Genomic DNA, 19,562 nt, shown 5'->3' with positions numbered 1-19,562 from the left:
TCAAAGTGCAAGTAGATAAATAGGTACCGCTCCGGCGGGAAGGTAAACGGCATTTCCATGCGCTGCTCTGGCTCGCCAGAAGTGGCTTAGTCATGCTGGCCACATGACCCGGAAGCTGTACGCCGGCTCCCTTGGCCAATAAAGCGAGATGAGTGCCACAACCCCAGAGTCGGCCACGACTGGACCTAATGGTCAGGGGTCCCTTTACCTTTACCTTTTATCTCTGCCTTTGTTCAAATAACTTGGTGTCGCTAGTTCTCCTGTGATCTCCCGTGAAGACGGTGTCACCATATAGTCACTAGGTGGCAGTAGACTTAGTTGCATCTGTGTGGAGTCCAGAGTGGCCTATCTGTTTCTGTTCGTTTTGCAGAGAGGCAATCAAGTTTTTGTTTAGATTCTTGGCAGGTGCATCATCTAAGCCTGCCATGTTTTCTCCCTTCCCAGCAATATATAACGAGGTCTTGGCATCATCAGTAGAAGTGCGTCATCTGCCTTCTCTGACCGTTCTCTGACTCATTGTTCCAATGACTGTCCTTCCCCTTTATTTTATTATTTTATTGATGGATTAAATTTATATACTGCCCTCCATCTGAAGATCACAGGGTGGCTTGCAGTATAAAAACACAAACATACATAACATAATAACAAACAAAACACGCAGCCCTCTACAGCGTAGTAAGCCATAGGTTGTATAATCAGCCAAAGGCCGGGGAGAAGAGGAATGTAATGGTACCTGGCGGGTTTCCCTGAGGAAAGCATTTCACAAATGGGGAGCCACCACAGAAAGGCTGTTATTGTGTTGCCACCTTCTGCCCCTCATGACGAAGGGCCTCGAATGATGATTACAGGGTCTGGGGTTGGTTCATATGGGAAGAGGTGTCCTTGAGATATTGTGATCCTGAGCCATTTCAGGCTTTATAGGTCAAAACCAGCACTTTGAATTGGGACCAGAAACAGGAAGAAGATTGGAAGAAATTTAAAGACTACTTACAGGAATATTGTAAAATTAAAGAATGTTAGAATGTTGTTGGAATGAAATTAAGTGGTTTTTAGCAGTAATGCTACAAAGGAGCATGTGAAAATGGATTGTTAATAGGCGAGAAAGTAAAGTTATAATATATTAAGATAAAGGATTAAGATAAAAACAAAGAGGGAAAGGATTTGCTGAATTAACCAACTGAACTGGAATACAAAAAGGAGGTCAGGGAAACAAGTAAATGAAGGATAAATTATGGAAAGATGGATTTATTTTTTAATTGTTTTTATTTTTCTGTATTTTGTATTTTTTTTTTGTTTGCTTCTTATTTCTACCTTTTTCTTACTTTTGTAACCTTTTTTGAAATTTCAATAAATATCATTAAAAAAAAAGAATTGGGACCAGAAACAAATTGGAATCCAGTGCAGTTGGGCCACCAGGACTGGCGTTGTATGCTCAAACCATCTTGCCCCAATGAGCAACCTGGCCGCTGAATCCTGCACCAGCTGAAGTTTCTGAACCATCATCAGAGGCAGCCCCATGTATAACACCCTGCAGTAATCTAGCCTAGAGGTTACCAGAGCACAGACAATAGAAGCTAAGCTATCCCTGATAGGGACGAAGCTGGACCACCAAAGCTGATGGAAGGTATTGTGCTCCACTGAGGTCACCTGAGCTTCAAGCAACAACAATGGACCCATAAGAACCTCCTTCAGAGGGAATGCAACCCTATCAAGAACAGGCAACCTCCCATCCATCTGGTCTAGGGGGCCACCCACTAACAGAGTCTCACTCTTATCTGGATTGAGCATCAGTTTGTTGGCCCTCATGCGGCCCATTACCAAGGCAAGATAGCAGTCCAACATATCCACTGCCTCACCTGCAGATGTCAAGGAGAAGTAGAGCTGTGTGTCGTCAGCATATTGCTGACAACGTACTTCAAACCTCCAGATAACCCCACCCAGCGCTTACATGTAGATGTAAAACAGCATGGGGGATAAAATTGAACCCTGAAGAACTCCACGTTGAAGGCTCCACAGGATCAAAGACCACTCCCCAAGCATCACCCTCTGGAAACGACCATCCAAGTAGGACTGGAACCACCACTGCAGAAGGATACCATGGTTGATGGTATCAACAGCTACTGAGAAATGAACAGGGACACATTTCCCCTGTCTCTCCTGACAAAAGGCAACCAAAGCATTTAAATTATGATTTAAATGGATCTAGAGAATCTGTTTCCTCCAAGAGTACTGAAATCTGATCCACGGCCACCCACTCAAGAACCTTGTCCAAGAACGGGAGATTGGCAGCTGGCCGGTAATTACACAGATTTGATATAATTACTTTATCTCAATACTGATCAGCCAAAAAGATTCAAAATATGTTCAAATCAGTCATGGACACTGTTCCTTTGGGAACTCAAGTTTACTCCATCCCAGTAGGAGCTGTGTTTTGTTTTTCTCACCAGCATAGCTTCATCAGACAATATTGCAGAAAACGAAGGATGTGGCTGAGTAGCCAGATGGAAACTCAGCAAGAACCCAACTATTCAGACCAAACCCTGTGGCTTTTAGACAATGGAACAGGAGAAATATGCTGATTGGCTGCATGCATTTTAATGACACCAAACCCACCAAAAAAACAGCCGGAGACCCAAGTTTGGGAAACCCTGCATTAGACAATCTACTCTTCAAGAAGCACGCAGAATGTCATTCTTATCCAGGCTCCCCAGCCCTAGCAGGAATGTTCTGCAGGGTTCAAGGGAAGGATAAGACACCAGATCAGTCTTTCCCAAACCTGGTGGGGAAGTTGTAGTCCAAGTTTGTGGCCATCTTGTGGTTGCAAATTATGCCGGACTACATAGGCTTTTGGCCTGACCCAACAGAGCGTCTCTTACATTCTTATGCTCAATTCCATAGTTTAAATGTGTGCCAAATGAAGGAGATTTTCCTTTTGACTGTCATCAATCTTCCAACATCCAACTTCACCAAATGACTGCTATATTTTGAGAGGAAGGAGGAAGCGTCTCCCCAACAGCTTTCTCTACCCGACTGTGTTTGACTGACATAGATAAAATGGGCCTGTAAAAAGCATTTCTTTTCAGAAAGATCTCCCCTCCCGTCCCTCAGATCTCCTCCCGCTAAGACGTGCCGTGAAATTTCACATTTCACTTCACCTTGATCTGTGGAACCCACAACTTGTCAGCTTGCTTGTACCCTCCTTTACACACATCACATCAATATCCTTTCCAGTGCGGGGAACTGACAGAGAAGCCAAATGCAAGTCCCTGCTCTACCGCCTTTGAAACCTCAAAGTGACATTAGCGGTGCGAGGGCTGGGGGCCAAGTGAGCGCCAGTTTCTTCCTATCTGTGAGGGCTATTAAACTCTTCCATTTATGCCTAAGTGAGCAACAGTCCTCTGTGGCTCCAATATATCACACTGGCAGGAATTACAGGGCCAGAAATTGTACTGAATACTCCAGGATAAAACAGCCAGTGCTCTAGGGATAAGGAGCCTTTTGTCAACATCCATGGTCAGCAACTAGCTTTCTTGGGAAGCCATTTTGAAAACAAGGCCGGAGCAGGAACTCCAAGACCCCAGACGGCATCCTCCAAAGGCCTGTTCACAGTTCCTCATGCCACGGATTTCACCGTTCTTTTTGACCCTGAGTTGGCAACTGGGAGGTCAGGTTACATAGGCAATGGCCTCATGGCATTCAGACCACTGGTCCATTCGACTCATTGTTGTCTACACTGACTGGTAGCAGCACTCTGGGGTTTCTGACAGGGGTGTCTCCCAGCCCTATTTGGAGATGCCATCATAAGAGTGAACCCGAGGCCTGCTACATGGGAAGGAAATGCTATGCCCCTTAGCTTCAGTCTTTTCCATTTAATTTTTCTTATCTTTATCAGATTTTATCCTAGGAGTGTATTTCAAAAAAGAAATAGTAAAAGCCTTGGGACACTAGGAACTTATGCCAAGTCTGACTACTGATTGATCTAATGCAGCATTGTCTACACCAGGGTTTCCCACATGTGGGTCTCCAGCTGTTGCTGGACTACAACTTCCATCATCCCTAGCTAGCAGGACCACTTGGTAGAGCATGAGACCCTTAATCTCAAAGATGTGGGTTTGAGCCTCACGTTGGGGAAAAGATTCCTTGCTGGACTAGATGGTCCCAACTCTACAATTCTAACTTCACGGAGCTGTAGCTCTGTGAAGGGAATAGGGGTCGCCAAAGCACTCTCAGCGATGGGATGCGAGTAGCGCTGTGGGTTAAACCACAGAGCCTAGGACTTGCCGATCAGAAGGTCGGCGGTTCGAATCCCTGCCAAGGGGTGAGCTCCGGTTGTTCAGTCCCTGCTCCTGTCCACCTAGCAGTTCGAAAGTACGTCAAAGTGCAAGTAGATAAATAGGTACCACTCTAGCAGGAAGGTAAACGGCATTTCCACGCGCTGCTCTGGTTTGCCAGAAGCGGTTTAGTTATGCTGGCCACATGACCCAGAAGCAGCACGCCAGCTCCCTCAGCCAATAAAGCGAGATGAGCACCACAACCCCAGAGTTGGCCACAACTGGACCTAACGGTCAGGGGTCCCTTTACCTTTAAGCACTCTCAGCAGCCTGTACAAGCTACAGTTCCCAGGATCCATGGGGTGTGCGCAAGTGTTTCAAGTGGTATAGCGCTTTCAATGCATGGTGCAAATGGAGCCTTGAGACTCTTCTCTTTCTGAGAAAACAGAGCCCAAAGTTCTTCCGTGCAAGGAAGCCCGAAGGGACCTGAGGCTCTTCCATCTCTCTTAGTTTTCCGTTTGATTAAAGCACCTTCACTCAGCTATCTTCCCCTGATGCCTCTGAAGAGTGACAGGCACCTGCATTGTTCAGGGAGGGAAAAGCCCTATCTGCCATGGTTCTTTCCCATCCCTATAAATCACTCTGAGGGAGAAAAAGAGACCGTCTACGGTTAATTAAACACAAACAAAAGGGGAAAACCCATGTCGTCGGATGGTTGTGGGTGAGAAACAAGGGGGATGGAGGGAACAGGGACGCCATGCCACAGCGGGGCCACTGTCTTACCGCATGACAAAGTCCGCTTGGTCTATCTGTCTGCCGCAGCCGCTGTTCTTCAGAATCCCACCATTTCCTACCACAGAGCATTTCTTCAATGGCAGCTGGAATGGCGTTGCCTGGCAACAGAAAACAAGGCCCGTTTTTATGGAGGACTTCACACAGGAGCTTCAGGTGGAGACCAGCTAAGCGGGAAGGGGTTTTAGGGAGAGGTTAGGCCAAGGCTAGGAGCCAAAAGCGGAGTCCTCCAGATGTTGTAGGACTACAACTCCCATTGGGCCCTCTCGATGTTCCACATTGGCCAGGGCAGAGGAGAGTTTAGAGGGCAACAACATCTGGAGGGACACGAGTTTCCTGCCACAGTAGTTTTGTTATCCGTCACAGAAGGGAAGGTTTCCAACTTTATGGTGGAAAAAACACACATCACATATAATCAGAGGAACAAACGGGACAAGAGCTAACCATCATAGCAGATCTTTTACATTTGAATACATTGCCACCTCTTTGGTATTGGACTTATTAGGCCTCTCAAGGAGAAATACTCGGAGGATTGACCAGGGAACTGCCTCACAAAGTCATAAATTATGGTCTCTCTGCTTATTTAATTGTGGTTTTGACTGCAGTTCGTAGAATCATAGAATGATAGTGTTGGAAGGGAACTTGAGGGTCTATAGTCCAGCCTTCTGCAATGCAGGAATCTTGACTAGAACATACATGACAGATGGTTGCCCATTCAACATCTGCTTAAGAACCTCCAATGAAGGAGAGTCCACTACATCTCAAGGGAATCTGTTCCATTGTCAAACACCTCCTACCACCAGAAAGTTCTTCCTGATTATTAGTCGGAATCTGCAGAAGAATGAACTGAGAGTGCGAGAAGGAGCATTTGTGAGAGTTGAAGATTCCTCAGTTCAAGCTCATACCTATTACGCGGCAGCAATTCTCTGTTGTTAATTATGCCAATTTCCCACAGAGACCGACAATATTGAATAAAAATACAAACAATATTTATACTATTATAATCAAGGCTGAACACAATTTGAAGCGCTTCGGTGCCTCGGGCAGTTGGATATTAATCCTGGCTCCCAGGAATGTAAATATCTTCTGGGTTCTTCAGCAAGCTGCTTTCTAAGAAACATCATGCAGGGGCCTGAGCATACAAATCATCCTTTCTAGCCTGGCAAATGATCAGCATAATATAATTGTGTCTGCACTGTAATTGTTATACGGTGCCTTAATAAAAATAGAATGTTATTGTTAGCAGAGTTATAGGATTGCGGGCACAAATCTAGGGAACTGTCTTCTGCTAAACCAGACCATGAGTCTATTTAGCAGGGGTGGGCAATCCCAGGTCTGGGAGTTGCTTGTGGCCCTCCACACCTCTCTATCCGGCCCTCATTATACTCCCAAGACCACACCACTTCTTCCCAGGATATATCCCTAGTTGGCTGTTCTGTATACCCTCAAAGTGCTTTTGCATGGCTGAAACTGGATAGCTCAGTCAGTAGAGTATAAGACGCTTAATATCAGGGTCTTGGATTCGAGTCCCACTTTGGGCAAAAGATTCCTATATTGCAGGGGGCTGGACTAGATGGCCCTCATGGGCCCTCCCAACTCCACAATTCTATGAAGTTTCCCATTTAACTTAGATATTGCCTCTTGGTTACTTGAATGGAAGGTAAAGGGGTGTTTGTGTGCACAGAAACAACCAACTTCTGCTTGGCTGGAATGCAGCCTGCTGGACAAAAGGTAAAAGTCTGAATCTGGACTCAATCTCCACTGGTCCCTGGCCCCCGAAAAGCTCACCATAAGAGAATGGGACCTGGGGCTGCCATATTATCCACCCCTGCCATATTATCTACAAGGTCTTATCCCACCCCAGCACCTAAAAACCCTGGGATTTTCCGCATACAAAACTCTACCCCTAAACTAGCTCAGTCGGTACAGCATGAGACTCATAATCTCAGGGTTGTGGGTTCGAGCCCAATGTTGGGCAAAATATTCCTGCATTGCAGGGGGCTAGACAAGAATACCCTCGTGCTCCCTTCCAACTCTACAAATTCTATGATTCTATGGTTGCTCCAAAAAGCCACTGTCTTGATCATGAGTAGGCAAACTAAGGCCCAGGGGCCGGATCCGGCCCAATCACCTTCTCAATCCAGCCCGCAGACAGTCCGGGAATCAGCATGTTTTTACATGAGTAGAATGTGTGCTTTTATTTAAAATGCATCTCTGGGTTATTTGTGGGGCATAGGAATTTGTTCATATTTTTTTTCAAAATACAGTGGTACCTCAGGTTACATACGCTTCAGGTTACATACACTTCAGGTTACAGACTCCGCTAACCCAGAAAGATTACTTCGGGTTAAGAACTTTGCTTCAGGATGAGAACAGAAATCGTGTGGTGGCGGCGCAGCAGGCCCCATGGTGCTTCAGGTTAAGAACCGTTTCAGGCTAAGAATGGACTTCTGCACCTTTAATATAATATTTTATTAAGTTTTAAGAGAAGAACAGACTTCTGGAACAAGTTAAGTACGAAACCAGAGGTACCACTGTACAGTCCGGCCATAGCTGTCAACTTTTCCCTTTTCTTAAGGGAAATTCCCTTATTCCGAATAGAATTCCTCGCAAGAAAAGGGAAAAGTTGACAGCTATGAGTCCGGCCCCCCACAAGGTCTGAGGGACAGTGGACCGGCCCCCTGCTGGAAAAGTTTGCTGACCCCTGGTCTTGATTCAGGCCTGAATAAAGGGGATCAAATTTATCGGTAAGTCCTCATTCAGCAATGCTGCACTCCAAGCTGCCTTATAATAGGTCAGCTCACCTCAGTGTTGTCTACTTTGACTGTGGTTCTTTGGGGTCTCGGGCAAAGGTGGTTCTTTTGCATCACTTGCTCTTTTAAACAGTTGACATCAGGTAGGGATCTGTAGTTGACATCAGCATGTGATCTACCCCTGATGTTTCACCTGGGACTCAAAATCTGAGAAAGAGGGAGCTTCTCTTTTTTAAACCTTCACGTATTTTCATCTTTATTAAAAGCACGCTGGATAGATCAGTAACTATCAGATCAGGATCTCCCTTTGGAGAATTTCCTTGGAGGAGGTTGGTGACTCCAAACCCTTCCTCTTTGCTCACATAAAAGATGGTCCCAGGGGAACTCAATTGCTGGTTTTTGCTAGAAGCCTTAATCATGTCTCCCCAACATAGCACATTTCATCCCATTGGACAGTGATAATATACAATGCATGCAGTTGTACCTTAGATGTGCAAGCAGGCAGCCTTGACATCTTAATTTCCCAATACCCTGGACTGCCAAACAGTTAAAGCTTTAAAGGTCACCACCAGTAAACCAACTGGTCCCAGTAAACCAAGATAGTGCTGCTATACCTTGGTTCTCAAATGCCGAAAACCTGGAAGTAAATGTTCTGGTTTTCGAACATTTTTTGGAAGCCAAACGTCCGATGCAGCTGTTGGCTGTTGTTTCCGGGGCGCCTGTACCAATCAGAAGCTGCGCCTTGGTTTTCCAACATTTTGGTCAAATGGACTTCCAGAACGGATTAAGTTTGGCGCTTTTGTTTTTGCTATTTATTTTGCGTTTTTGAGGCTTTTTGGGTTGATTTGTTTTTGTGACTGTATGGAACCCAGTTCAGCTACTGATTGATTGACTGTGTGACTGCGGAAATGGATAAAAGCCACCCCCCGTCCAAACAAGGACTATCATCAGTGCAGGTAAGGGAAAAATTAACTTTAATTTTTATCATCTACAATACTGTCTTATTTATTTTATAGTACAGTACATTGATTACTGGGACGCAGGTGGTGCTGTGGGTTAACCCACAGAGCCATGGGCTTGCCGATCAGAAGGTCGGCAGTTCGAATCCCTGCGACAGGGTGAGCTGCCATTGTTCAGACCCAGGTCCTTGGCACCTAGCAGTTCAAAAGAACGTCAAAGTGCAAGTAGATAAATAGGTACCACTCTGGCAGGAAGGTAAATGGCGTTTCCATGTGCTACTCTGGTTCGCCAGAAGCGGCTTAGTCATGCTGGCCACATGACCCGGAAACTGTAAGCCGGCTCCCTTGGCCAATAAAGTGAGATGAGCGCCGCAACCCCAGAGTCAGTCACGACTGGACCTAATGATCAGGGGTCCCTTTACCTTTACCTTGATTACTGCTTTCATTTTATGGATCAATTGTGTCGTTACATAGTAAAGTTCATGTTAAATCGCTGTTTTAGGGGTTGTTTTTTTAAATCTGGAACGGATTAATCTGTTTTGCATTACTTTCTACGGGAAAGCACACCTTGGTTTTGGAATGCTTTGGTTCTGGAAGGGACTTCTGGAACGGATTAAGTTTGAGAACCAAGGCACCTCTGTATGTTCAATCTGCCTCTTAAAATAACCTGTGCATCATAATGACAGCCTTTTAGCTAGTGGAACACAAATGAAGCGCCGGCCGTGTATAATGCAACAGAAGGCGTCAGATCTAGAGATGGCCTTGGAAATATGATGAGCTTTGATGAAGTGGTCGGCCTCGCTTACAGGGACATGTCAGGCCACAGCACCAGAATAATATGGAAAGTGTCAAACCTTGAACAGGAAGCTCGCTTGGATAGTAGTGATACAAAAAGAGGTTTTCTATCTGCACTCATAAAACCCTTTGTTAAACCTCAAGATCTTCGGTACTCTTCCACAGTTTATTGTTGTGTGATTCACAAAAAGACGTAGCCTTAAATCAGAAGGATGCTTTGGAAAAGGCGTTTCGTATTAAAGACGTGTCTGGTGTTGGCCATAAAACCTTGCAGGCTCTGACTAATCGAAAAGATCTTGGAGTGATGCTTTACAATAGCAAGAGGAGAATAATGGATTCCATTCTGCTTTCCTGCACTGCCAAAGTTCTATAAAAATGAGCTGAGTGTATCTGAAGAAGTGTGCATGCACACGAAAGCTTATACCAGAACAAACTTAGTTTGTCTATAAGGTGCTACTGGACAATTTTTTATTTTTAAAAAATGAGCTTTCGGGCCAGAAATGTGCTGCCACTAAATGCCCAAAAGGGCTCTTTCTGGCATGTATAGTTTCTCCAATGTTTATCCTGAAACTGCTCAAGGGAGTGGAATTTTTCTTCTTCTTTTTTCGCATCAGTAACAGTATCAGTATCTTAGGAAGTGGTGACTAAGGTGAGGGCTTCTTGACACATGATGAGAGCAAAGCGGAAGTTAACTTGGAAACAGCCACAAATCTGAAGATGCTCCATGCGCACGTTATGAATGGCTATCATGCAGTTAGGAGTTGCAATGGAATGTCACAGTGTAGGGTGGCTCCTACTAAGGGTTCAAGGTGGCCATTTCCAGGATACTCCATTCCATACCCCTTCCCACCAGTTCTCCATTCTGTCACCAACTCAGAACTCCTTAACTCAGTCCTCTTTGGGCTATTCTGGTTCGGTTCAGTTTCCCTCCTTAAAGCTTTTTGCACTTCCACAACCTTAGGGTTCCTCCTCCTTTTGCATGTACAGTGGTACCTCTAGATGCCATTCCAGAGCCCTGTTCGCATCTAGAAGCAGATGGAACCAGTGATGGCACCTCTGTGCACATGCGCGTCGACACTTTTCGACACTTCTGCGCATGCGCGTGACGTCATTTTGAGCGTCTGCACATGCGCAAGCGGTGAAACCCGGAAGTAACGCGCTCTGTTACTTCCAGGTTGCCGCGGAGCGCAACTCGAACGCGCTCATCCCAAAGCACATTCAACCCATGGTATGACTGTAGATGGTGACCTTTTGCCTATGTGTGCTGGTCCCAGGGGGAAGGTTACCGTTGGCGTAGTCAAAGTCCGGTCCTGGGTCACTAGCCTGGAAACAGTTCACAAGGAGCGGGGTGAGGTCCGAAGCAGGGAGCCAGGCAGGGACAGGAACACTGGAGGGTCAGGTCTGGGTCCGGGCAGGAGCAGGTACTCAACGACGTTGCTCCCACAACCTGGGACTGGGCTGACTGGCCTTTATCTTCTCTGAGGCCAGGGGCGGTCCCGGCCCCCAGGAGACCCGCCTCTCTTGGCCTTAAGGCGAGCACTCCTCCTGGGAGAAACCAGTTCCCTCCGCCTCTCTGCCCTAAGCCTCTGCAGTTCAGGAGAGGCTGGGGAGTTACTGGACCCAGGGGGAGACTCTCCTTCCTCTGGCAGGGCCAGGAGAGGCGCACCTGTAGGCACTGTGTCCTTAAGAACCTCTGGAGCTAGAGTGGAATCACCTGGTGCCTGCTCCTGAGGCTCCGGCACAGGTGCAGGCTCTTCAGATCCAAGGCCCTGCCCCAGTTCAGCCGGCCCTGGAGGCGGGGACTCCTGTGCAGGCTGGGATTCCTCCGGTTCAGCCTCTGAATCGGATTCCCAGGCCATCACACTATGCAAAGATCTGCTCTCAGCCTCGGACTGAACATTGCTAACAGCGGGAATGAGAGTCAGAGCCCCAACATTCTCTCTACACTTTTAGGGCACAGCTAGTCATTCATGTCCTGAATCGCTCCGTTGCTTACAGCATGGTGCTGATAACGCCAAGGTTGCAGGTTTGATCCCCATTATGGGACAGCTTAAAAATCCACTGCAAATGCAATGATCCTCACGGTCCCTTCCAACTGTAAATTCTACGATTCTCTGATGGAGGCTGATCTTTGACCAGATCTCTGGTGGGTTAGGTAAAGGTGCCCTGACCGTAAGGTGCAATTGTGGATGACTCTGGGGTTGCAGCGCTCATCTCGCTCTATAGGCTGAGGGAGCTGACGTTTGACCGCAGGCAGGTTCCGGGTCATGTGGCCAGCATGACTAAGCCATAGTTGTCAACGTTTCCCTTTTTTTAAGGGAAATTCCCTTATTCCGAATAGGATTCCTTGCAAGAAAAGGGAAAAGTTGACAGCTATGGACTAAGCCACTTCTGGCATACCAGAACAGCGCACAGAAACGTTGTTTACCTTCCCGCCGGAGTGGTACCTATTTATGTACTTGCACTGGTATGCTTTTGAACTGCTAGGTGGGCAGGAGCTGGGACAGAGCATCACCCCGTCGCGGGGATTCAAACCGCCAACCTTCTGATTGGCAAGTCCTAGGCTCTGTGGTTTAGACCACAGCGCCACCTGTCCCCTTCCTGTACAGCATAAAAGGTCTTGGGGTCCAATTACCTGAAAGCTCAAGCAGGATCAGCAAGGGAGCTCCCCTGCCCAACAAACAAAAAACAGAGGTGGGTGGCAGAAGCCCAGAGGGGACTAAGAATGCTCAATAGCTATGGGATGTGAAATGACAGCTGGACAAGAAAAATGGGAAACTGGGAAGCAGGGTGGGATCTTCTGCAAGAGGGCCTGGTTGGCTGGCTGCAGCCCTAAACAGGAGCACTTGTTATTATGAGGATGAGACTCTACTGCAACACATGGTTTCAGTTCCCCCCTGTAATTATTAAGACTGATCTTTCACTCGCTCCGCCTTGGGCAGATCCACAAAGCAAGGACGCCAGAGGAGAAGAGGGACGGAGACAAGGTCTGGAGGTTTAGTACTGTGAAGGCTGACTTCATTATGTGAATAAACAAGCGACTGGATGAGGCTGCATGAGATCACTGCAAGCTGTAAAGACCCATGGATACACTCATTGTTTCCTGGCGCCAATTAATACAGCGACACATTTTTCAGCGGCATCCAGGGATACATCTGATTAAATGTTATCTCTTCTGTGTGACTGCAGCCCCAGGAAAAAAAACCAACCAGATCTTTCAGGGTTTGCTCAACCTCTGAGTCAGACCAGACACACAGTTTGCAACCTTTAAAAACGGTGTTTTCTTTCTTTCTAGATCAGTGGTACGAAGGGACAACATTCAACTTTGAAGCATTTTAAAATTAAAATGTTTCATATATTGGCATGAAGTATCATTCACCATATACAGGACTCCTCAGCTATCATCCTTCTTATCCCATGTTAAATCTAGCAAAGTGTTTGGGAGGAAAGTGGTTGTAAGGCACAGACACAAGAGTCTCTAAAGACTGACCGAATAACTACCTTGAAAGCACAATGCTCATGCTTTGGAAGCCAGTGATATGTGCTAGCAAAATGGAGAGTGTTTTGAACACACACACAGAGAGAGAGTTTTGGAAATAGTTTTGAATTAGAGGAGGCCAATAGCCATCTAGTCTTGAAGTTTGGAAAAGAGGATTAGACAAATTCATGGAAGAATCCAATGGATTCAAGTTCCAATCGATCCAATGGATTCAAGTTACAAGGCAGGAGATTCCAACTAAACATCAGGAAGAACTTTCTGACAGTAAGAATAGAATAGAATAGAACAGAATAGAATAGAATAGAATTTATTATTTATACCCCGCCCATCTGGCTGGGTTTCCCCAGCCACTCTGGGCGGCTTCCAACAGAGTATTAAAATACAGTGGTCTGTTAAACATTAAACGCTTCCCTAAAGAGGGCTGCCTTCAGATGTCTTCTAAAAGTCTGGTAGTTGTTCTTCTCTTTGACATCTGGTGGGAGGGCGTTCTACAGGGCAGGTGCCACTACCGAGAAGGCCCTCTGCCTGGTTCCCTGTAACTTGGCTTCTCACAGTGAGGGAACCGCCAGAAGGCCCTCGGCACTGGATCTCATAGTCTGGGCAGAACGATGGGGGTGGAGACGCTCCTTCAAGTATACTGGACCGAGGCTGTTTTCACAGTGATCTGTTTTCACAGTGGAACGGACTCCCTCAGGAGGTGGTGCTCTCCTTCCTTGGAGATTTTAAGCAGAGGTTGGATGGCCAACTCTCATGGATGCTTGAGGTGAGATTCCTGCATTGCAGAGGGTTGGAATAGATGACTCTTGAGTAGTGTTCAAAATTCACCAGGCATGGCTGTAGCCAGGGTTTTTGTTGGGGGGAGGACTTTTGTTAGAGGGGGAAGAACTAAGCTTTCAAGAACTCGATTGGTCAGTAAGTTAAGTACTTTTATTTATTTACGTGATCTGGGGAGCAGGGGAGCTGCCCCCCAGACTTGCCGTCTCCGCCATCTGGAAACACATGCCTGGGAATCCGTGGATCTTGGCTGTTTTCACACACTAACAACATACCCTTTAGAAATCTACCCAGGATGGGACTATGCAGAATTAGATAAATTAACAGGAAGGATTCAAAACCTGCGGGATCAGAGATTCTTTGAAGACTGGAGTAAATATATGAACTATTTGAAAAGTAATGGTGAGGAACAGATTAAGCTAGTCGGACTGCAAGAAGTTTTGTAAGGAGGACTATTTGAAATACTGCAAGAAGGACTATGATGAGAATTATTAGTTAAGGACATTTAAATGTAATATAGAAATTAAGAAATGCAGAATAAGTGATAAAGAACGGAAAATCATCAGAGGTGTTGATGGAAGTCTAAAACATTGTATAAGATGAGAAGTTATGTTGTATGACTGTTGGAATGGATATGTTAAAAAATCAATAAAAATGTGTATATATAAAAAAGAAGATGTTGAAAAAAGAAATCTATCCAGGATGTTTTATCTGCACAATCGTGACGAATTTCGGGAACCTAAAAGCCGGATTGACTTTTGAGCTGTTTGGCCTAAAAATGGCGACTAGACATTCTGGTTTGGCGACTGTACCCCAGGTTTAAGGAGCCATTTGGCACCTCTATAAATTTGACGATGGCTGTTGGCCTTGGAGGCAGCAACGCTATTTTCTGGAAACCACAGACGGAGAGAGGGCTCTTGTGTTTGGCTCCTACTTGCAGGTTTTCCACAGGCATCTGGGAGGCCACTCTGAGAAGAGGACTAGATGGGTCCTTTGCCTGACCCAGCAGCCTTTTATTACGCTCTTAAAGTCGTCTGTGCTGAAAACTACAGCGAGGCCCAGGAGAACAGAGAGGGTTGCATTCGCCACATCCTCTCCTCGGCCTCAGACCTCCCCACAGAAATCGTGTCAAGGATAGCTAAGCTAGCTTTCTTCCTTAGGGCTTAACCACACAGTGCATACAAATGCATGCAATCAAAAACTCCCAGCAGCCAATTATACTAATAAATAGTATTGGTGGCAAGAAGATCAAACGTATCCATTCTGAAGGAAATCAGCCCTGAGTGCTCACTGGAAGGACAGATCCTGAAGCTGAGGCTCCAATACTTTGGCCACCTCATGAGAACAGAAGACTCCCTGGAAAAGACCCTGATGTTGGGGAAGATGGAGGGCACAAGGAGAAGGGGATGACAGAGGACGAGATGGTTGGACAGGGTTTTCGAAGCTACAAACATGAGTTTGACCAAACTGCGGGAGGCAGTGGAAGACAGGAGTGCCTGGTGTACTCTGGTCCATGGGGTCATGAAGAGTCGGACACGACTAAACAACAACAATTGGTGGCAGCAGCAGGGGAGTGGCATAATTTGGAACAGGGAAGGGCTTAACTCTTTCCCAAACCAAAGGTTCTCTGCTATAGTTCCTGGTGCCCAAACTAAGTACCCCAATCTTCCACACCATGGTGTTCCAAACACATGAATGCAAGATGCTAGATTATTATTTTTTAATGTTAATTTTGTTATTGGGGTGGGGAGAGCATTGAAACATGCCACCCACCCCACAGGCCAAAGTGGTTCTGTCTAGGACAGGTATAGGCAAACTCCGGCCCTCCAGATGTTTGGGACTACAATTCCCATCATCCCTAACCAACAGGACCAGCGGTCAGGGATGATGGGAATTGTAGTCCCAAACATCTGGAGGGCCGGAGTTTGCCCTCAGCGCTGGACGTTAGCGTCCGGGCAGAATGATGGGGGTGGAGACGCTCCTTCAGGTATACTGGACCGAGGCCGTTTAGGGCTTTAAAGGTCAGCACCAACAGTACTCGGAAACGTACTGGGAGCCAATGTAGGTCTTTCAAGACCGGTGTTATATGCACACACATTTCCCCTTACTTTTTAGGAGGGAAAAAGTGAGTCTTATAGAGCAAAAAATACAGTACATAGTACAGTGGACCCTCTGGTTACGTACCGCTCTGGATGCATAACTTTCAAGTCACGAACACGGCAAACCCGGAAGTGTATTGTCAGGGAACTGCCATCAGCTCAGAGGCAAGAGGTGGAAGGGCACTTGGGTTACAGGGAGCCTCCAGAGATTGTGAGAAGCAGCACTTCCTCTGTGGAGGAGGGAAGCCACGCCTCCAGTGGGGAAGGGATGCAAAGCTCGGAGGATGCAAGGGAGACCCACAGCACCAAGCATGAGCAAAGCGGGGGGGAGGCAGGTCCCCCTTTGCCCACGCCCTCTCTGCACAGTCGGTTTACGCGCAGAGAGGGGAGGCGTCGGCTGGGGGTCAAGAAACTACTCTGCTGGGAAAAGTTTAAGGACTGCCCACTCCCAGATTCTGTTAGTGACTGAGCAAGACATGGAATTGAGACGTTCTGCACTGTGAATGTTTTTGCACCGATAATAAAGCCTTTGAAAAGACCAGTGGGGGTCTTGCCTGTTTGCTCCCGAGCAACCACGCCGGCACATATAACATGTGTCATTCCGGGTTTCGCCGCACGTGCGTGCACAGAAGTGCTCTATCGTGTTTCACTCATGCGCAAAAGTGGTGCCTCTGGTTACGGTTTTTTTGGGGTGCGCATGGACCCCTGGAACGAATTAAGTCTGTAACCACCGTACATATCCACTTTTCTTTTCTTCCAGGATAAGGCTAGGACATGAAAATTAATTTTGGTTAGACAAGCCTATCCAGATACATAACTTTGCCATGAGTGTTATTTTAGAATGCTTTTCTTTTTGAAAAAATAATTCCATTTGTTTTGAACATCTGCTTTTATTGTTATTTTTTATGTCTATATTTATCGCGTAAACTGCTTGCTTAGAGGTTTTGATTATGCGGTATATCAATCCAGTTACTTAATCAATCAAATAAGCAAACATTCAGCGACGGATCATACGGCAAAAGATGGGGGGGTGGAGTCCTTTTGAAAAATCCCATAAGATCGTAATTAAATCATATTTAATTCAACCGCTTCACTTTAGTTGTTGTCAAAGGACTCAGTTTTCAAGGAGGTTGAAAAGACTTTTTTTAAAAAAAAAATATTCAGCCAGCGGGAATCTTGCAAGTGCTTTTTAATTAGCCCAGGAGATTTGCAAGGAGAGGTTTGTAACAGCATCCAAAATTGGATTTTGATCACGCTGAAGATCCTGGTGATATTAGCAACAGCAGCACAAATGCTGCAACCGATGAGGTTATTTATCTTTTTCATTTTTTTGTGATCCTTCGCAAGGCTGGTTACCAAATCCCCTGAAATGAGGCCCATGAGAAGAAGAAGAAAAAAAGGTCTGTTGGATTTTCCAGTGCCATCCTAAATTTTTATCTACCCCCGAACTCTGAGAAAATGCTGGGTAATTGCTAGATTCACAGCAATTTTACCTGTGTCTCCTGGGACCACTTCACACACTCTATTTTTACACGTACACCTAAACCCAAAGTGTGAATGCAAGAACAAAACTGAGTGCAAATAAAATGCATCATGCAGATGGCACTCCTTGAGAAGCTGGGATTTGCTGAAAGCTCTTTGCTTTGTACACCTATTTATGTTTTTATTTTCCAGCCCTCTTTTTCAGTCGGATTTTTCCCCTAGAACCCTTTCAGGAAGCCCCTAAATATTTGTAACTGATTTCTCCTACTTTGCTCACAGAAAGATTATGCGTAGGTTAGACTGTGCCCAGTCTTCATTGAGCATTCGTCTTGATTTGCTCCAGATGTTGGAGGACATCAGGTTGGCCAAGGCTGTTCTACTTGCTCATGGTTTTGGGGAACCTGGGGGTGGAGGAACCTGTGGTCCTCCAGATGTGGTTGGACTACAACTCCCATCATCCTTGAGCAGTGGCTAGGCTGGGTGGGGCTGATGGGAGCTGGGATGCTAGCACATGTAGAGGCCTGGTGCTCTACATAGCACTAATGGAGGTATCCAAGGAAGCAGAAGATTCAGGATTCTACCTAAATCACATCCCCTATCACTTGCCTTTTCTCTAAACTAACCCCCCCCCATAACCATTTCCCATAGGAGTCGTTATGAATTGCAATTACAGTCGTACCTAGGAAGTCGAAAGGAATCTGTCCCAGAAGTCTGTCCAACTTCCGAGAAGTTCGGAAACCAAAGTGTGGCTCCTGCAGCCAATCAGAAGCCACGGAAGCTCCGTCGGACGTTTGGCTTCCCAAAAAAAGTTTGAAAACTGAAACACTCACTTCCGGTTTTCATTCGTTCGGGAGCCAGAATGTTCTGACTCCCAAGGCATTTGGGAGCCAAGGTACAACTGTACAGTGGTACCTCAGGTTAAGAACTTAATTCATTCCGGATGTCCATTCTTAACCTGAAACTGTTCTTAACCTGAAGCACCACTTTAGCTAATGGGGCCTCCCTTCTCATCCTGAAGCAAAGTTCTTAACCCGAGGTACTATTTCTGGGTTAGCAGAATCTGTAACCTGAAGCGCCTGTAACCTGAAGCGTCTGTAACCTGAGGTACCACTGTAGGACATGCGCTGACAAACGTCCCCTGCAACCATGCTCTTGCAAAGTGGCATTTATTTCTGTTAGGCAAACACTTAAAACCGACAGCTGACCTTTCCAAATGCCACGGCTTCAACCGAGAAAGGGGAGGAGGCAGGAATCTGCCTGGAAAGGGCCAGCTTTGCTCAAGGGGGTCAAACGGCTTCCTTCATCTGCGCTTGTGACAGAAGAAAACTGTCTTTTAACAGTGGAAGCATTGATGGGTAAGAACACAGGAAGAGCCAGCTGGATCAGGTCAACAGCTGTTTTCCCAGTGACCTGTTGGAAACCAGTAAGCAGGATTCGAGCACAAGAGCGTTCTCCCTTCCTGCGGTTCCCCGAAAAGAGAAGCACCGTTGCCTCCAACTGCAGAGGCAGAGAACAGCCATCATAGCTAGTAGAAATTGATAGCCTTCTCCTCCCTGAATCTGTCTAATCCCTTAAAAAAACAAAAAAAACCCCATCCAGATTCCATAGTTTAACTATGTGAATAAGAACTCTCTCTTATCTGCCCTGAATCTTCCAGTGGTCAGTTTCACCAGAAGGCCTCCCTCTTTTTAGATATGGGCTGCAATTTTCCAGAATAGGCAGCACTTTATAAAGAACAAGCAGCATCTTGCCAATTCCAAGATGTGAGTAATAGCTGGAGTGTTTTCTTGTTGGCTGTGGGATTGCTTGTCAAGCTTCAGTATAACTTCCCTCTGTTTGGGCATGTATCTTCTGGGGGAAAGCTTTATAGTCTTTGTTCCCCTATGCCTCCCAAACGCATCGTTGAGACTGGAGGCAAGTCTCCCTTCAGTAGAAGTACGGATTTGGCAAAGAACTCTTAACTTCTGGCTCCGCCTAAACTCAAATCTCTCCCCCCCCCCCCGGTTTACTATCCCTAGTACTTCAAGACACCCATGAAAGTGCCTGTCTTAAAACCATCTATCAAAAACTTCACTCTTGTGGCCTATCCCCTCAACACCTACTCACTATGGACCCCACTAAAGCAAACAGTCTAATTG

At 46.2% G+C, this 19,562-nt stretch overlaps 1 protein-coding gene across 1 annotated transcript in view; it reads right to left on the bottom strand.

Annotated features, from left to right (window-relative positions):
- Window positions 1-19,562, bottom strand: part of ST8SIA1 (ST8 alpha-N-acetyl-neuraminide alpha-2,8-sialyltransferase 1) — a 79,887-nt gene that overhangs the window by 24,202 nt on the left and 36,123 nt on the right. The window contains exon 3 of the mRNA XM_081927354.1: window positions 5,055-5,164. Coding sequence (XP_081783480.1) covers window positions 5,055-5,164 — 110 coding nt within the window. The remainder of the gene's footprint in view (window positions 1-5,054; window positions 5,165-19,562) is intronic.

Source organism: Podarcis melisellensis, assembly GCF_964234715.1.
Source record: "Podarcis melisellensis genome assembly, chromosome: 10".
NCBI lineage: Eukaryota > Metazoa > Chordata > Lepidosauria > Squamata > Lacertidae > Podarcis > Podarcis melisellensis.
This window is presented reverse-complemented; position numbering and strand designations above follow the sequence as displayed.